General features: G+C 50.0%; 1 protein-coding gene across 1 annotated transcript in view; it reads left to right on the top strand.

Moving 5' to 3' along the window:
- The first annotated feature begins 1992 nt into the window (after nt 1-1992).
- Nucleotides 1993-13588, top strand: part of ASIC3 (acid sensing ion channel subunit 3) — a 233865-nt gene continuing 222269 nt past the window's right edge. The window contains exon 1 of the mRNA XM_083186467.1: nt 1993-2535. Within this exon, the coding sequence (XP_083042593.1) occupies nt 1993-2535 (543 nt within the window). The remainder of the gene's footprint in view (nt 2536-13588) is intronic.

Below are 13588 nucleotides of genomic sequence, written 5' to 3'. Positions count from 1 at the left end.
CTGTACCCCTTGTTATACACGCTGGTATCCTATTGGCCGTATAGAGTGGCCCAATACCAGTATCGTCCTTGGATTCTGTACCCCTTGTTATACACGCTGGTATCCTATTGGCCGTATAGAGCGGCCCAATACCAGTGTCGTCCCTGGATTCTGTACCCCTTGTTATACACGCGGGTATCTTATTGGACGTATAGAGTGGCCCAATACCAGTATCGTCCTTGGATTCTGTACCCCTTGTTATACACGCTGGTATCCTATTGGCCGTATAGAGCGGCCCAATACCAGTGTCGTCCCTTGATTCTGTACCCCTTGTTATACACGCTGGTATCCTATTGGCCGTATAGAGTGGCCCAATACCAGTGTCGTCCCTGGATTCTGTACCCCTTGTTATACGCTGATATCCTATTGGCCGTATAGAGTTTACATTCCTAAAATCTGCAGATTATTACATTCCTGATATCTGCAGAGCATTACATCACGGAGATCAGCAGAACATTACATTACAGAGATCTGCAGGCCATTGCATTTCAGAGATCTGCAGATCATTGCATGACTTAAGGTCCCCATACACGCCCCGTTGTGGGCGTACATTTTGTACTTAAATAGTACACATTGCATCACATGCCTTATGCATGCGATGCGATGAAAACCTAGTACAAAAAGTATGTGCAGCACACACTTTTTGTAGTGTACGATGAGATGCGTGGGAGCGCGCATCTCAAAGTACAAAACGGACCGCCGGCAAATGGAGCGTGTATTGGGACCTTGAGATCTGCAGATTTTTACATTACGGAGATCTACAGATCATTACATTACGGAGATCTACAGATCATTGCATTACAGAGATCTGCAGATCATTGCATTACAGAGATCTGCAGATCATTGCATTACAGAGATCTGCAGATCATTGCATTGCTGAGATCTGCATATCATTACATTACGGAGATCCGCAGATCATTACATTACAGAGATCCGCAGATCATTGCATTACAGAGATCTGCAGATCATTGCATTACTGAGATCTGCAGATCATTGCATTACTGAGATCTGCAGATTATTGCATTTCTGAGGTCCCCAGATCATATTACATTACGGAGATCCGCAGAACATTACATAACTGGGATCTGCTGAACATTACATTCCTGAGATCTCCAGAACATTGCAATCTTGAGATCTGCAGATTATTACATTACTGGGATCTGCAGATGATTAAATTCCTGAGATCTGCAGAACATTGCATTCCTGAGATCTGAACATTATTAGATTCCTGAGATCTGCAGAACATAGCATTCCTGATACTGCAGATTATTACATTCCTGAGATCTGCAGAACACTACATTCCTGAGATCTGCAGAACATTGCATTACTCAGATCTGCAGACTATTACATTCCTGTGATCTGCAGATTATTACAATCCTGAGATCTGCAGAGCATTGCATTCCTGAGATCTGCAGAGCATTGCATTCCTGGGATCTGTAGATTATTACTTTCCTTAGATCTGCAGAACATTGTTGGATTTGGAGTTTGGTTCCCCGCACGGTGTAAGTACTGTTCTGGAAGTGATGTTATTAATGATAGTAACGTCCACATTTTGTGTTAGATCTCACCCTTATTATCCTTGTGATGCTGTCTCGCTCTGATTGCATTGTATGCCTCCTCCTCCTCCCTCCTATGTCCCCCAGGGCACAGAGTATTTTGTTACCATCCATTATTTGTGCCCTCTGCACTAGTCTGTGGTCCTCAGTCCTCTAATAGCAGCCCCCCTCCTCCTCACTCAGAGACCACAAACTTCTCCAGCATCCCAGCAGACACACAGGCGTCCTTCCAGCCTTTTCTTCTCTCTGCTACACCTGGTGGGGTGAGTCCAACTCTGCGGCAGTCCCTTTCTGCTATCACAATCCCAAATCCGGCAGAGAGATTGGAGGCATCACCACTACCCTCATCTCCACTACCCTGGAAGCTGTGGTCCTCGGGCTGCCAACCTGCAAATACATGGATATCCTTAAGCCTCCACAGGGAGCTGAGGAAGAAGAGAACAGTGATGTGAAGGCTTCAGATCTGACAGTGTTTGCCAGTAACTCTACTCTTCATGGCATTAGCCATGTCTTCCTGCCAGGTGGGGTGACTCCACGCCGGGTGTTTTGGGCTTGTGCCTTTCTGGCATCTCTGAGCTGCTTCCTCTTCCAAGTGGCAGATCGGATCAGCTACTACACCCAGTACCATCATGTCACCACCCTGGATGAGACTGAGAGCAGCCAGATGGTCTTCCCAGCCATCTCCATATGCAACTACAACAGTTTCCGCCTATGGAAGCTAAACAGCAATGACCTGTACTGGATGAGCGAACTGCTGGGCCTGGACAAGAACTTAGATGAAGTCAAGAGTACCCTAGGAATCACAGAAAAGGACGATTCTGATATCAAGAGCAGCTTCGATATGCTGGAGTTCTACAATCGCACCGGTCACTCTATGGACGACATGATCTTACAGTGTCGCTATCGGAACCGCGATTGCGGCCCAAGAAACTTCTCTGTGGTAAGTGCCGGTAATAATCAATAGAGGTTACGTTATTTATAACCTTCATAAGTCCCTCCATGTATCTGATAAATTCCTTTATATGTGACTATAAACTAGCAGCAGGGGTAATAACCAAATGCCCCAGGTAAAACATGCATCTATCTCTTTGTGAAGTCACATATTAAATGTCTGTGCATCTGCCTTAGGCCATGTAACTGCCGTCACTGACCGGGGCCAGAGCACTGCCATCACTGACCGGGGCCAGAGCACTGCCGTCACTAACCGGGGCCATGTAACTGCCGTCACTGACCGGGGCCAGAGCACTGCCGTCACTGACCGGGGCCATGTAACTGCCGTCACTGACCGGGGCCATGTAACTGATGTCACTGACCGGGGCCATGTAACTGATGTCACTTACCAGGACCAGGGCACTGCTGTCAATGACTGGGGCCATGGAACTGATGTCACTGACAGGGGCCATGGAACTGATGTCACTGACCGGGGCCATGTAACTGCTGTCACTGACCGGGGCCAGAGCACTGCCATCACTGACCGGGGCCAGAGCACTGCCGTCACTGACCGGGGCCATGTAACTGCCGTAACTGACCGGGGCCATGTAACTACCATCACTGACCAGGGCCAGAGCACTGCCGTCACTGACCGGGGCCATGTAACTGCCGCCACTGACCGGGGCCATGTAACTGATGTCACTGACCGGGGCCATGTAACTGCCATCACTAACTGGGGCCATGTAACTGCCGTCACTGACCGGGGCCATGTAACTGCCATCACTAACTGGGGCCATGTAACTGCCGTCACTGACCGGGGCCAGAGCACTGCCGTCACTGACCGGGGCCATGTAACTGCCGTCACTGACCGGGGCCATGTAACTGCCGTCACTGACCGGGGCCATGTAACTGATGTCACTGACCGGGGCCATGTAACTGCCATCACTGACCGGGGCCATGTAACTGCCGTCACTGACCGGGGCCATGTAACTGCCGTCACTGACCGGGGCCATGTAACTGATGTCACTGACCGGGGCCATGTAACTGCCATCACTGACCGGGGCCATGTAACTGCCGTCACTGACCGGGGCCATGTAACTGCCGTCACTGACCGGGGCCATGTAAAGTATCATGGGAGAAGTCACATTCCTGTTGGATATCAGTTAGAATAAGACAGCACCGTGAAATTACCCATATCTGTGTTTAAATTGTTGTATCTTGGAGGGTTTGGTAACCCTTATATCTCCATACCCCTTCCTTGTCCTTTGAACTGCCATCACTGCCCGGGGCCAGGGCACTGCCATCACTGTCCGGGGCCATGTAACTGCCATCACTGACCAGGGCCAGGGCACTGTCGTCACTAACCGGGGCCATGTAACTGCCATCACTGACCGGGGCCATGGAGCTATCGTCACTTACCAGGACCAGGGCACTGCTGTCAATGACTGGGGCCATGGAACTGATGTCACTGACAGGGGCCATGGAACTGTCATCATTGACCAGGGCCAGGGCACTGCCATCTCTGACCGGGTCCAAGGCACTGCCTTCACTGATTAGGGCCATGGAACAATGACAGGGGCAGTGCACTGTATCATTCTAGGGGTGCTACTGTCTGCCGTATAGTTCCAGGGGTGCTTCCCTATCTGCTGTATAAATCCTGGGGTGCTCTATTGTCTGCCATATAATTCCAGGGGTGCTGCCCTGTCTGACGTATAATTCCAGGGGTGCTGCCCTGTCTGACGTATAATTCCAGGGGTGCTGCCCTGTCTGACGTATAATTCCAGGGGTGCTGCCCTGTCTGACGTATAATTCCAGGGGTGCTGCCCTGTCTGACGTATAATTCCAGGGGTGCTAGAAAAGGAAGAAAAACAATTGAAGATCAAGAACCGCTTCCTATTACTAAAGCTGCTGCCACCGGCCATTCCATCACCGTTGTCTGCTAAGGTCGATGCCCAGTGTCATAATAATATAAAAAAAAATATAGAATTTTCTGAGTAGAAATGTAGAATTGGCAATATGCTATTCACGACACGAAGTGGGAAGGAAAGGCCTTGGCCTATGTTAATTACTGGTGGTTCAGCGTGTCATGAGGATACAAGCCCTTCGCTCTGTAGAAAAGTAAAAAATGAAGGTTATTAAGGCACAGGAACAAACTGTCCCCAAGGAGAGTCCAAGTGTGTCCGCAGTTGTGATGTCTAGGCCTGACCTTCCTAACATTGGGGCTTATTCTGGTTTACTCGCAAAGGCAAATTCCTTCTTAGATGGACAAAACCATGTGCACTGCAGGTGGGGCAGATGTAAATTGTGCAGAGAGAATTAGATTTGGGTGGAGTTTAGTGAGATCTATATCGCAGTGTAAAAATAAAGCAGCCAGTATTTTCCCTGCACAGAAACAAAATTTCCAACCCAAATGTAATTCTCTCTGCACATGTTACATATGACCCCCCTGCAGTTCTCAAGGTTTTGTCCATTTGAGAAGGAATTTGCCTTTGCGAGTGAACCAGAATAAGGCCCATTGTACGGGAAGAGGAGGCTCCTTTCACCATTTGCACCCCCTCTGTAAGTGCTGGGAGGAGCACCACCAGTCCAGTTTCTGAAATTGAGAACATTTGTTGATAGGGATGCAGGACAGCTGCGCGCCGTAGGGACCTGACTATTTGTTTTGGGACATGGCTACAGAAAAGGGGGCATGGGGTATACCCACGATGCTGCCGCAAGGCCACGTCCTGTTCTTGCTGCTGTGGGGGCATGCTCACAGCTCCATGAGCTGCTGGATATGCCCCAGCCCCTCTGGTTGCAAGATTAGATGCTGTGCACATGGGCACAGCGTCTATTCAAGGAGGTGGGGGTGGGGGCTCCCAACTGCCTCCCACCACGGGACAATGCCAGCCACGGTAGGGACGTTGGAATGTCCCAAAAAACTGTGATGTTCCAGCAATAAGCGTGACGGTTGGGAGGTATAGGATGTCACTGTAGAAGTACACCAGGGTTAGAGGGATATTGGTGTAGCTGGCACTGAGGAGAACGTTGGTGAGAATTCTGATGGTGAAATGGTTTGTTTGAATAAGGCACCGATGGAGACAGCTGTTGGCCATGAGATAAAAAAGACCATTTCAGATCAAACAATTCACCTCTTCTGTGTGGAATTATTTCTATCCAAATCCAGATAACTGTCTCGCCATATGTAGCCTTTGTAAATCCATAATAATTAGGGGTAAGGACACTAACCACCTGGGAGCCTTCTCCCTTTACGTCACCTGCTGCGCATTCATCATAAGTCATTGTCAAGTTCTGAGACTTTAATTAAGAGCATAACCAGTCCAGTGACACTAAAAAAAGTATTGTTAGTGTCCTCAGAAATGCCATTGTACCCACTGTCATCACTGCCATTGCCTAATGGCTTTTCCCACTTAGACTCTCCTGGGGATTTGTGATATCTGACAACACCACCAATATTGTGCAAGCATTACATATGGGCAAATTCAAACATGTCCCATATTTTGCTCACACAATAAGTTTGATGGTGCAGAACTTTTTAAAAAATGACAGGGGCATGCAGCATGCCAATGGGCGAAAAAATGTAGGACTATTTTTGACATTTTGCAACTCTGGGGGAAATTTACCAATATGAATAACCTAGTTTTTCGTATTGGTATTTCCCCTACGGGTGCATACGACTGTTTCAGTCGTATGCAAAGTCGTGTTCCGGAGGGGAAATTACAAAGCAGTCATATACGACTGCTTTGTAACCCTCCGATGGTGTAACCATTCGTATTAGCTGGCCATATATACGGCCGCTAATACGAATTCGTACAGGCAGTCTGCACGGATCAGTCAGATCCATCATATCAGTCAGATCCATCATATCAGTCAGATCCGTGCAGGCTGCAAGGTGTAAAAAAATAGAAAAATTAAATAAATAAAAAAAAAAACCAGCGTGGGGTCCCCCCCACAGCCGTAACTAGCACCAGGCTGAAGGAGCCGGGGCCGGTAATTAAAAATCAGGGAACCCGACAAATAGGGGTTCCCCGATTTTTAACAACCAGCCCCAGGGTCCAGGTCCGGGGCTGGTTCCCAAAATACGGGGGACAAAATGACTAGGGGTCCCCCGTATTTTAAGAACCAGCCAGCAGGGTAATGTCACAGCCGGGGGACACTTATGATATAAGGTCCCGCGGCCAAAACATTAACCCTACCGACCAGTCAGCCTGGCCAGGGGCCCTGGGGGAGTGGGGACCCCCCCAATGAAGGGGTCCCCCCTCCAGGACTAACCTGACCAGGCTGAAGCCTGGTGCTGTCCCCGGTGACCCTGGGCTGTGGTCACCGGGCTGATAGTGGTGTAAAAAAAAAGAATAATCTATTGTCTAATACTGGGGCACTATGAGTCCCAGCAAGCCTCCCCCGCAAGCTGGGACTTGGAGAACCACAGTATAAAAAATAGTAAAATAAAACACACTGACACACATTTAAAATAAAACTTTAATACATCCAAAGCCCTTACATACTGATACTTACCTATCTTCATCCCGTAGGTAGCCCTGGTCCTGATGTCCTGGTCCTGTGTCGTCTTCTGGATCCATGTCGACGTCGCTGTCCATGTCGGCGATGGCGTCGGCGTCCGGAGTCTGACGAAATCCTTGCGGCCCAGCGGCCAATCAGGAGCCGCTAGGCTGCAAGGCGGCCAATAGCGGCATTCGGGAGGCGGAGCCGCATGATGTACACAAACACCGTGCGTCTCCGTGCTGTCCGGCTGGTTTCGCGTTCTCGGTTTGTTTTTTTGCAAAGACCCATCCCTGGACTACGTCGCCCCGGGACAGGTGAGTATGGTTTACTTCCACAGCTTCCTCCATGGATTTCGTCGGACTCCGGACTCCATCGCCGACAGCGACGTCGACTTGAAGAAGGACGTCGACATGAAGAAGAACGCCGACACAGGACTGCAGGACATCAGGACCAGGGCTACCTACGGGATGAAGATAGGTAAGTATTAGTATGTGTGGGCTTTGTATGTATTAAAGTTTTATTTTTCATGTGTGTCAGTGTGTTTTATTGTACTATTTTTAATACTGTGGCACTACAAGACCCAGCGGGCCCTTTAATGCCCCGCAGGCTGGGACTTGTGGTTCTCCAAGTCCCAGCTTGCGGGGGAGGCTTGCTGGGACTCATAGTGCCCCAGTATTAGACAATAGTTTAATCTTTTTTTTACACCACTATCAGCTCGATGCCCACCGCCCAGGGGCATCGGGGACAGTACCAGGCTTCAGCCTGGTCAGGTAAGTCCTGGAGGGGGGGACCCCTTCATTGGGGGGGGTCCCCACTCCCCCAGGGCCCCCGGCTGTGACATTACCCTGCTGGCTGGTTTGGCCTGGGGCTGGTTCTTAAAATACGGGGGACCCCTAGTGATTTTGTCCCCCGTATTTTGGGAACCAGCCCCGAACCTGGAGCCTGGGGCTGGTTACAGCTGTGGGGGGGACCCCACGCTGGTTTTTTTTTTATATTTATTTTTTTTTCTATTTTTTTACACTACAGCCTGCACGGATCTGACTGATATGATGGATCTGACTGATATGATGGATCTGACTGATCCATGCAGGCTTAAAGCAAATACGACAGGGAAAGCAAGGTGTATTTTCCTGTCGTATTTGCGTGGGTGTTTTACACCAAGTAGCAGCTGTATTATCAGTACGGCTGCTTAGTACATCAGGAACCACCATTCTTTTGAATGGTGATTTCTGTCGTATTCTATCGATGGTGTAGACATTCGTATTTGTAAATACAAATACGAATGTTCCATCTTTAGGAATACAGTACGAATTGTTGTATTTTTGGGATTGTAAATCCCGAAAATACAAATTCGTAAAAAAAAGGTGTATTTCTGCCTACGAATACACCTTTTTTCTACGAATCCATTTTGGTAAATGTCCCCCAATGTGTCAAAGACTGGAGCACTAGCAAACAACTTGAACTCTTGAACTTGCCCTTCCATCACCTAAAGCTAGAGGTGGAATTCTTCTCTCTATATGCTTGAGATGATGGAGGAGCAACAAAAGGCCGTTCAGGTCTATAAATCCACCTATGACATAGGCAAAGAAGCGGGGATGCACTTGACTCAAGCATAGTAAAGTGATGATCACACAATGGAGAATGATTTCTGTGATATTAAACGTTCTCAAACCATTCAAACTTTCCAAATGTGGGGCGAAATGTAATAGGGTGCGATTTTTAGACTTTTGCGATTTTTGGTCAAAATTGGCCAAAATCGCAATTTTTCTAAAAATCGCACATGTAATAGGGTGCGAGTCGCGGGAAAAATCTCATTTTTTCCCGTGAATTCGCACATTTAAAATATGCGATTTTCAGTCACACTGAAAATCGCATCCAGATGTTTTCCCATAGGAAACTATAGAACTCGCATATGTAATAGGATGCGAGTTCTAAAGTCGCATATGGGACATAACCAAAAAGCGCAAAAAAAATAGACCAGCTTCTTGCTGGCGATTTTTACAGAAACATGCACAGATCATTGAGATCTGTGCATGCTTCTGTTGTAAAAAAATAGTTAAAACAAAAAAGAAAAAGAAAAAACGGCGTGCGGTCCCCCCCTAAGCATAACCAGCCCCCGGCTCAAAAAGCCGGTGCTGGTATCATAAAATCAAAGGAACAATCAAGTTGGGGTTCACTGGATTTTATAAAACCAGCACCAGGCTCAAGGTCCGGCGCTGGTTCCCAAAATACGGGGGACAAAATGACTAGGGGTCCCCCGTATTTTAAGAACCAGCACCAGACCCAACCAGCCAGCAGGGTAATGCCACAGCCGGGGGACACTTATTATATAAGGTCCCGCGGCCAAAGCATTAACCCCCTGGCTGGTCAGCATGGGCAGGGGTCCTGGGGAAGTGGGGACCCCCCAAAGAAGGGGTCCCCCCCCTTCAGGACTTACCAGCCCATGCTGAAAGTCCGGGGCTGTCCCCGATGCCCCTGGGCGGTGGGCATCGGGCTGATGTAAAGTGTAAAAAAAAGAATTAAAACTATTGTCTTCTGCTGTAGAACTATGAGTCCCAGCAAGCCAACCCCGCATGCTGGGACTTGGAGAACCACAAGTCCCAGCATGCGGGGCATTAAAGGGCCCGCTGGTACTTGTAGTTCCATAGTACAAGTAATAGTTAAATAAAACACACTGACACCCTGAAAAATAAAAGTTTAATACATCCACAGCCCACACACACTGATACTTACCTACCTTGAGCCCGTAGGTCGGTCCCTGGATCCTGAGTCCGGGCTCCGGGGCTCCAGGGCAGAAGAGTCCGGTTCCGGGGCCTTGGTCCTGGTTCCGGGGCTGGTCCGGGGTTCCGGGGCTCCTGGGCTGAAGAATCCGGGGTCCAGGATCCGAAGTAGTCCACAGGGGTACCTGAGGAAGGAAATCCTACTCACCTGGTCCCCGGCGACGACCCCGGCATCTTCAGCTCCAGACGCGCTGCTCCCGGCTGGTACCCGCTCATGGACTGGAGAGGCGCAGAGATGTTTCATCTTCCGCGCCTTTCCTCCGAATGATTCTATTGGCCGCCTAGCGGCCAATCAGGAGCCGACTTTCATGTTCTATGTCATGACTAGTGGCAGCAGTTTCAGCACTAGGAGGAAGGGATTCTTGTTCTCTCACTATTTTATCCTTCACATTTTTGTTCTCCATTCTCTTTCTGGAGTTCTAATAATATGCGGCACAGGAGAGTAGTGTTCCCCGAACCACACACATGGCAGAGACTGAAATTACATTCAAATAACTCTTTATTTTTTTACACTGTACTGTCACTGGAGTTATACAGCTGTCGGCTGTACCACTGGACTTTAAACCCATGAGTGGTGGCTTTTGCTGGGGCAGGACAAACCTATTAGGGCAGTTTTGTCCTGCCCCAGCAAAACCCACCACAGATAGTAGGAAGCCGCCCCCCACCTCCCCCTCACTTCCGCTCCCCCCCCTCACCTCCGCTCCAGCGTTAGTACGCCGGAGCTCCCCTGATACCGCCTGTCAGTCATCACACCGGCGGCAGGCGCTGGGATGTTTCGCGGTGGCTGAAGCCGAGCTGCGCCGACCATCATACGCCGGAGGGGAGCTCCTGTGTACGATCACAGAGTGGAGGGGGTGGGGGGGAGGCAACAGGAGGGGGAGTGACGGTGGGGACCCCTAAAGGTAGTGCACCAGTGGTGCTCCGCTGGAGGCACCACTGGCGCGCACCTAATGCAAAGTGGTATGCCCGGAAATATTCCGGGACATCCCGCTGCAGCCCAAGGGGATAATGACAGTGCCACTGGACTCAGCAATATCAGTGTACTTGACTGCAGTATGCACTTATGCAGCAGTACCACTGGACTGGACTATACAGAACTGTCACTGGGCTGGCCTCGAGCACTAACACTGGACTGGACTATACAGAACTGTCACTGAGCAGGCCTAGAGCACTAACACTGGACTATACAGAACTGTCACTGGGCTGGCCTCGAGCACTAACACTGGACTGGACTATACAGAACTGTCACTGAGCTGGCCTAGAGCACTAACACTGGACTGGACTATACAGAACTGTCACTGGGCTGGCCTAGACCACTAACACTGGACTATACAGAACTGTCACTGGGCTGGCCTCGAGCACTAACACTGGACTGGACTATACAGAACTGTCACTGGGCTGGCCTCGAGCACTAACACTGGACTGGACTATACAGAACTGTCACTGGGCTGGCCTCGAGCACTAACACTGGACTGGACTATACAGAACTGTCACTGGGCTGGCCTAGAGCACTAACACTGGACTGGACTATACAGAACTGTCACTGGGCTGGCCTAGAGCACTAACACTGGACTGGACTATACAGAACTGTCACTGGGCTGGCCTAGAGCTCTAACACTGGACTGGACTATACAGAACTGTCACTGGGCTGGCCTAGAGCACTAACACTGGACTGGACTATACAGAACTGTCACTGGGCTGGCCTCGAGCACTAACACTGGACTGGACTATACAGAACTGTCACTGGGCTGGCCTAGAGCACTAACACTGGACTGGACTATACAGAACTGTCACTGGGCTGGCCTAGAGCACTAACACTGGACTGGACTATACAGAACTGTCACTGGGCTGGCCTAGAGCACTAACACTGGACTGGACTATACAGAACTGTCACTGGGCTGGCCTCGAGCACTAACACTGGACTATACAGAACTGTCACTGGGCTGGCCTCGAGCACTAACACTGGACTGGACTATACAGAACTGTCACTGGGCTGGCCTAGAGCACTAACACTGGACTGGACTATACAGAACTGTCACTGGGCTGGCCTCGAGCACTAACACTGGACTGGACTATACAGAACTGTCACTGGGCTGGCCTAGAGCACTAACACTGGACTATACAGAACTGTCACTGGGCTGGCCTCGAGCACTAACACTGGACTGGACTATACAGAACTGTCACTGAGCTGGCCTAGAGCACTAACACTGGACTATTCAGAACTGTCACTGGGCTGGCCTCGAGCACTAACACTGGACTGGACTATACAGAACTGTCACTGGGCTGGCCTCGAGCACTAACACTGGACTGGACTATACAGAACTGTCACTGGGCTGGCCTAGACCACTAACACTGGACTATACAGAACTGTCACTGGGCTGGCCTCGAGCACTAACACTGGACTGGACTATACAGAACTGTCACTGGGCTGGCCTAGAGCACTAACACTGGACTGGACTATACAGAACTGTCACTGGGCTGGCCTAGAGCACTAACACTGGACTGGACTATACAGAACTGTCACTGGGCTGGCCTCGAGCACTAACACTGGACTATACAGAACTATCACTGGGCTGGCCTAGAGCACTAACACTGGACTGGACTATACAGAACTGTCACTGGGCTGGCCTCGAGCACTAACACTGGACTGGACTATACAGAACTGTCACTGGGCTGGGCTGGCCTAGAGCACTAACACTGGACTGGACTATACAGAACTGTCACTGGGCTGGCCTCGAGCACTAACACTGGACTATACAGAACTGTCACTGGGCTGGCCTAGAGCACTAACACTGGACTGGACTATACAGAACTGTCACTGGGCTGGCCTAGAGCACTAACACTGGACTGGACTATACAGAACTGTCACTGGGCTGGCCTAGAGCACTAACACTGGACTGGACTATACAGAACTGTCACTGGGCTGGCCTCGAGCACTAACACTGGACTGGACTATACAGAACTGTCACTGGGCTGGCCTCGAGCACTAACACTGGACTGGACTTACAGAACTGTCACTGGGCTGGCCTAGAGCACTAACACTGGACTGGACTATACAGAACTGTCACTGGGCTGGCCTCGAGCACTAACACTGGACTGGACTATACAGAACTGTCACTGGGCTGGCCTCGAGCACTAACACTGGACTGGACTATACAGAACTGTCACTGGGCTGGCCTAGAGCACTAACACTGGACTGGACTATACAGAACTGTCACTGGGCTGGCCTCGAGCACTAACACTGGACTGGACTATACAGAACTGTCACTGGGCTGGCCTCGAGCACTAACACTGGACTGGACTATACAGAACTGTCACTGGGCTGGCCTAGAGCACTAACACTGGACTGGACTATACAGAACTGTCACTGGGCTGGCCTAGAGCACTAACACTGGACTGGACTATACAGAACTGTCACTGGGCTGGCCTTGAGCACTAACACTTGACTGGACTATACAGAACTGTCACTGGGCTGGCCTAGAGCACTAACACTGGACTGGACTATACAGAACTGTCACTGGGCTGGCCTTGAGCACTAACACTGGACTGGACTATACAGAACTGTCACTGGGCTGGCCTAGAGCACTAACACTGGACTGGACTATACAGAACTGTCACTGGGCTGGCCTAGAGCACTAACACTGGACTGGACTATACAGAACTGTCACTGGGCTGGCCTCGAGCACTAACACTGGACTGGACTATACAGAACTGTCACTGGGCTGGCCTCGAGCACTAAGACTGGACTGGACTATACAGAACTGTCACTGGGCTGGCCTA

Source organism: Crinia signifera, chromosome 5 (assembly GCF_055691185.1).
Source record: "Crinia signifera chromosome 5, ASM5569118v1, whole genome shotgun sequence".
Classification (NCBI taxonomy): Eukaryota; Metazoa; Chordata; class Amphibia; order Anura; family Myobatrachidae; genus Crinia; species Crinia signifera.
Note: the sequence above shows the minus strand (reverse complement) of the source record. Positions and strands in the feature narration are given on the sequence as shown.